Below are 6,913 nucleotides of genomic sequence, written 5' to 3' on the forward strand. Positions count from 1 at the left end.
TCTAAAGAGTATTACGAATGTTTCTTTCTTTGAAAAGAATAAAGACTTCCTATCCTAAGGGAATAGATATGAACAACACAACAGAGCCAAGGCAAATTCTTCTTGTGACTAGAGAAGGAAAAAGTTTCTGTATTTGTTGAACGTTATATCACTTGTTTTATGGAAGAGTAATAAAGTACAGAGATTTCTTTCTACTTAGGCACCCCTGGGTTTTTAGCGTATGATCACACAGGATCAAGCGCAGAGTAACAAAAAGGCTTAGATAGCAAGAAACCAAACATGTACAGCATCTCAAGGAGGCATTAATTCAGATTCCAAGTAGCTTAAATACACCTCCTTAAGTCCAAGTTTCATGGGGAATACTTAAGATGATGAAAAGCATGTATTTATTCCTGTTCTTCCTTTTTTCTTTAAAGTCTTCTCACATTTATTTGGAATTTTCACTTCCAAGGAAGTAGCTGTTTCATCTTTACCTTCCTTAGCTGTTATGTTAATCCTGTATTTCAATAGTTACTGTTTCACACATTTATAGATTTCATTACAATTTGCTTAACACTGATCACAAACAAATTTTATATTAAAAAAAAGACTAGGTATTTAGTTATGCAAAGAAACCCAAAACAAAATAAATTTAAAAAGAGAGAAAGACATCAGTTTGCTTAGATGTCTTGTGTTTACAAAAAAAAACCTGTGAACAGTCCAAATGGATTTGTACTATTTCACAAGCTGTCTATAGATGCTGAGAACAGAAAGAGTGCATTACATTAAACATTTTTGGTCAGTCTCAGACAAATCTTCATTACCATGCAGGTCTGAGATGAAGTTTAACAGAATTTCTAAATGCCTTGGGTGCTAAATCAGTCTATAAGAGGATTTGCAATATAAAGAAAGATTGCCGATTGTTTCATTGACTAACCAAATCATTATAGTAATCTTCAACAAACAGCAACCCATGTAAGTTTGTAGTTAATGTTTGCCAATTCCTATAGAAAAACTGATTAGACAAACTGGTTTTGTCCAGTTGGGTTCCTGTGCATTGAGAATTAAAATACTACCTGTATTTAAATTGAACTGCAGTGAGTTTGACTTCACAGCAGCTACATGCACACATGTGGACCAATTTGTCACCAGAGAAGTGCAATATAATAATTTTGGCATGTCACAACACATGGATGTCACTTCTTAAACATATACAAGTATGTTATTCGGACTTGGATACTTAGTTAGGTAATTCACAAAGTAGAATTTATGATGGAACATGTAAGAGTTTTAGTTAGAAACCTGAAAACAAAACATCATTTGAAACAGAGTTCTTCTTTTACATTCCTCAATTCATTAAAACAAGTTATTGTTATTTATAATGAAATTTCAAAAACACAGTTCACCTAGATTTGATGAGTTTTGTTTACAAGTAAACTTATGAAGTCCTGCAGATAAAAAAGAAAACTCCCTTATGATGTCACAACACTGCGTTACTCATTAACTGGTTTTTAAACTTAGTTCGAGCTGGAGTTGCACCAAGACAGCACTTCCTAAAGCAGTGAAAAGTTGTGTGTTTCAAGGATCGCTCTAGAATTGAACTTCCCTAAGTCCAGCAGTTAGCTCCATTAAAATGCTGAAAAAAGGAAGCTCCTTGGAGGACTCAGTTTTTCATTCTGAAAGTCAGAACAGCTTCCGAAAGTCAAGTAATGACACCCCAGCCAGTCCTACGGAGAGCGTTGGATCCGTATTTATAAGGTAAATCCTAATATGTTTGAGTGTTTCACATGCGCTCGATGATGGGGGAACAGGGCAGCAACATGGGAGGGCACTGGAACAAAAGCACTAACAAAAATACCCAGATAAGGAAGCTTAATATGAGTATGCAATGCATGCAGAGAAGGTAATTTCGCATATGTTACTGATTCCACTGGGAAGGGGAGCACTACTGTAAAGGAGAAACTTGTAAGGCAGGACAAAAGGGTATTGTTTTCTCCTTCCTTATCTATTTACACTGAAATTGACTGAAACCAATGACGGTTTTCGTTTCCATTTTTGAATGCGTATAACACTATATACTAGTGAAACTCAAGTTTTAAAGTGACCTCTATGGGATCACCCAAATACCTACAATATTTAATCTCTGTACAAAACAAGTGTAAACTTTTTTAGATCAGGGAGTTTAACAAAATATTTTCATGTGTGTTTTGGCCTAAAGGAACTTCATAATGTTCATTAAACTAATTTGCAAGATAAATGCCACTTTATTCACAAGAAATATTCATGGAAGTAGAACACTTGCTAAATGAATACTGGTAAAGGGTTTCCTGATAGAACATCACAAAAAAAAAAAATTAGGGAAAATCTGTTTTCCTACTTTGGAAGGGTGGACTTGTTAAATTCTCTCTCTGGTGGATTTCATTGCAATGCAGAGTTCTGGATAAATCATGCACATTTTAGACAGCACAGACAAATGAGGGAAGGCAATATCAGGGGGTTACTGGCACTTACCACTTATCCTTCCTCATCTACTGCGGGAGCAAGACAAGTAAACACCCATAATACTTATATCAACCCATCATGAATACAGGAGCTTAGAAAGCTATTCAAAATACCTTGAGACATTTATTGGTTCTTAATCTGCGTGAAAATTCTTTGGTAAAGTCTGGTCTTTAATTGTTGCATGGTGCCAAACAACTCTGAAGAGTGATTTGGAACCTCTACACAGCCTTTGTGTTGCTGAATTACATTTCTTTGTGGCTGTGCACAGATTCTTTATATGGGGTGACAGATCTTATCACTAATTGGGTCACTACTATAAATGAGTCTGTTGGCCTCATTTTTTCTCTTTTGAAATGTTATTAGGGCCTTTTAATATTATATCTGCATACTATCCTTTCTTCCAACTTGAATGTCAGAGAGATATGTCCAACAGTTTGAACAGATAATAGAGAATCAGAAATTTTAAGTTTTAATTAGAGGTTTTAAAGGCTCTTATCTAGAACTAATCACTTAGAGCTTGTTTAAAAAAAATACATCTCTTTTCATATGCTTTTTGATCTCATCTTCCAGTTAGGTTTGGGACATACCGTGGTATTTGGAGGGTGCAACACAAGCTGGCAATGTTTAACCACTTCCTAATTTGGACAATATAAATTTTGTCCTCTTTCCTGTGTCTTGTCCAGAACACTGGGCAGACAGATTTACCTACTTTTTTATTTATCACTAGATAACCAGTACACAAAAAGCTGCCATATATGCTGTGGGGGCAACGTGACTGGCCCTTACAAAGAACAGAGTCCTTTACCCCAGATTTCTCAATAATCAACCTGCCTGCCAAGTATGGAGTGGTAGGGGCAGGCCTTCTAGAAATCCAGTTTACTCAGTTGCTGGTTCAGTAAGGATAACATGATCATAAAACCCTGCTGTGAAACCATACCTCTATCAATAGCAAAGATGGAGTAGAAGGCTGCAAATACAGACAATCTAATAAGAAGGATGCATGATAGCACAAAATGAGCTAGGAGATGGACTGAGCTCTCACCAAACTTGCTTTTCATGTGCTTGTCGCAGTCATGATACACTTATTGAAAATGAGCCACAAGAAAAATCAGGGAAAATGCTTTTGGGAAAAATAAATGCAGGCTCTGCATTTTTAGGTACTATTTTCAATACAGTCCTGTTTATTTGGAGCATATTTTCCATATATGAAGATACATCCACAGAGAAAATTTACTATATTAATGATTGTTCTTGTTCATACTAATTATTCATGCCTGAGGACAAAAACTGACTATACGCCTAAGTTTTTATATACGTCTGTTTTCACCTCACTGTAATTGGCACCATGTGGATGAGCATGAATTCGGCAGAAACCAGGGAGTTATTAACGTTTCATAAAGGGGAGCTCACAGTTTATCACCATGGCAGCATGTTATTCCTGACATAGAGCAAAACTGATTTCAGAAGCAAATTAAGACTCTGGAGCTAAAGCTGAGGTGTCAGCCATGCATTATAGATCAGAAATTCGTATTGATAAAAGTATTGGCCACATGTGTATACAGCATTTTATCAGCATGAATGTATAGAGTTGTTCTGACATTAGAACAAAACATATTCCATTATGCCAGATCAAAATATGGACTAAAATAATAGGGATCTCAAGCTCCCATTTGGAGCCCATCCCTGTAATATGAGTCTGTTATAACCCTGTTATCCACCTCTCCTAAAATTTAGAAAAATCTCAAGGCTTTTGGTTTTGAACAATCTTCAGAGTGATTCTAAAAAGAACCCCAAATATATTAAACACAAGAAAACTAGATTTTTCAGCAATTTAGATGAGGACTACAGACCACCAGCTCTGTGAATGTCATAATGCTATGTATGTTTATGCCAATCGTAGCAATAATCATGCTGGTTATATATTAAATGCTTGTAGAAAAAAAAAAAAAGATCCAGCATTTGTCAGTAACACTGATATTAGGCAAAAATTATAAACATTTTTTTTTTAATTACAGAAAAATGTACAGCATGGAGAAATTTGTTTGCTAAATGCAGTCTCATGAAAATAGGAGTCAAAAGGGTCCTCGACTCTAGTCCTGACCCAAAAGCTCATTTGGTGCTTTACAATATGCAAATAAATTAAATGCAGTTCTCCCTTATTGCACTTGTGATCTGGCATTAATATTTACCTATCTTTTGCTTACAACAAAATAACAGAAAAACTCTGTAACAACTACTAACATAAACTTTAAAGATGGTTTTCTTACAGATGGGTTTTTGTTTGGACAAAAAAAGGAACCCTACATCGAGATTTTCTCTCTGAAGATTTTTGACAGAAAACTTTTTTTTAAGGAAATTCTGCATTGAAATTATACTTCTCAGAATCTTCCAATGTACTGCTGTAAGACTGAGACTTAGTTCAGATTAATTTAAGAAGTCACATTAAAAAGATAGGCACATACTCCCTTCTAAAATGTGTGTTGTCTTTATAGCTGAATTATGAGCACCTGAAACACTGGCCACCCCTTTACTGCTCAATGGCTTGCATCTGGGATTTGGCATTCACTCTTTGTGGCCTGACTATGAAGACATATTTACACTTGTTTTAGTTTCTTTTTCCCCCAAAGTAATAGCTCTCCTAGTTCTAAATGAAACAGAAAAGTAACTGTATAAGCTCAGTCGAATAGCTTATTATTCACAACCCCATCTATGTAAAGATTGTGAGAAAACTGACAGTATGATTAACTCTTACACATTATCCTATGCTCCTCACTTTAACCTTCCTCTTCTAAAAGTAAGAATAAACATTTCCTAAGCTTCTGGAAAGTCTGGGCACTATATTTTCTTGTGGAAGATTCAATTTATCCTCAAAGAAGATGGTTTTCATTTTCTTGGTACTTAATGTACCATACTGCAGCACTTCAGAGACTGCCAGATGACCAAAGGTTTCTTTCAACAAAATGATCACTGTAGTTACAGATATCATGAATATTTGCATGCACTCAGGCACATCTGGTACCAAAAAAGATCCACATGTATTCCTTTATGACACACAGATTGAGTAATTACATATGTTGCATGCACATTATTCATTAGATGCAAATCACCTGTTTGATACCCTAAACATACAGCTGTAGCTGGATTGAAATTTCTGTCCAAGTCATCAGGATACAGAGATGTCACACTTGGATGTTGTCCAGGATTTCCTTGGACATTTATAATCAGAGGATGACAAACCAAGTTAATGTGACCCACCAGAGCAGAACAAGCAATATTTACACTTATATTTTTCAACATAGCTGGACAATATATTAAATGAGAACATACATTTCTTTTATTATAAATAGAAATATCTTTTTTTAATTATAAATGGAGAAAGCAGATTTCGCTGCCATGAGATTTAATACAACCATTTTAAATTACAAGATCTAGGCATCACCTTATTGTAATATGTTAGCATTGCCATCCATGACGCATCCAGGACAATATACTGCATGAAAATATGCCACAACTGCTCTTTATTTTTTTTTATCATGAGCTGAGAGGAGACACTGACTTGTGTGTTTTTCAGAAAAATGCCAGCTGGCTGAGTGCTTTCTCAAAGCTAGCAGAACCGAACTGTTACATATCACAAGGTTGCTTTTTCCAGAATGTAAGAAAGTTGCCATGGACAATTTGGAGGGAGATGAATATTCCTTTATTTCACCAGTTCCACTAAGTTTTGCCATTAATCCTCCTTCCCACACTGTTCTTTTGATCAACATGGCACCATAAGAGTGGTGAGGATCACAGCATGCAGTGTGTCTTCTATGACTCTAAACAGGTCATTGTGGAGGTCATTGGTACCAAAATGGCAGTAAATGTGGTGACAAGTACATGTGCAATGTGTTACATGTTCACTTAGAGGTGGGCTGACACCATATTATGAAATCCACAGAAGTTTTGTGTGGCAGTCTCTCTCCTTTTCCCTGCTGGGTGTTACAGCACTATTGTAGCGCAGTCTAGTTCACCCAATTGTTTCAGTGTAGAGCCACAAGGAACAGCCCCGGCATGCCTCACCATTTGTGATAAGTGCTCCAACTAGCTTTCAGACCATCTTACTTCTTTTGCCTGATGCACTGCCCTGTCCAAAGGGAAGTTCAACCAATACAGTAATCCAGGCTAGCTTACACAAGAAAACAGGAATTGATAGGCAGATAAGACTTCCAGTAAACAGCTCAGAAAAAAAATATGACCTGATATGGGTATCTATAAAGTAATCTCAACTTTTAAAAACAAATAAATTACTAAACTCTTAATCCAGGCAAGGAACAAGACTCAACTGGCCAAAACTGCTTTTCACTCCTCACAAAACTGCACCATTCGCTGTGTTCTGTCCCTGGTTATCTTTCACAGACCATTTTGGACCTTGGCTCCATCTTTTGAGCATACT

General features: G+C 36.1%; 1 protein-coding gene across 1 annotated transcript in view; it reads left to right on the forward strand.

Annotated features, from left to right (window-relative positions):
• Positions 1-1,524: 1,524 nt before the first annotated feature.
• GRAMD3 (GRAM domain containing 3) overlaps positions 1,525-6,913 on the forward strand; it is a 44,758-nt gene continuing 39,369 nt past the window's right edge. The window contains exon 1 of the mRNA XM_008629152.2: positions 1,525-1,737. Coding sequence (XP_008627374.2) covers positions 1,613-1,737 — 125 coding nt within the window. The 5' untranslated portion in view covers positions 1,525-1,612. The remainder of the gene's footprint in view (positions 1,738-6,913) is intronic.

Source organism: Corvus brachyrhynchos, unplaced genomic scaffold (genome assembly GCF_000691975.1).
Source record: "Corvus brachyrhynchos isolate BGI_N302 unplaced genomic scaffold, ASM69197v1 scaffold90, whole genome shotgun sequence".
In the NCBI taxonomy this organism is placed as follows: Eukaryota; Metazoa; Chordata; class Aves; order Passeriformes; family Corvidae; genus Corvus; species Corvus brachyrhynchos.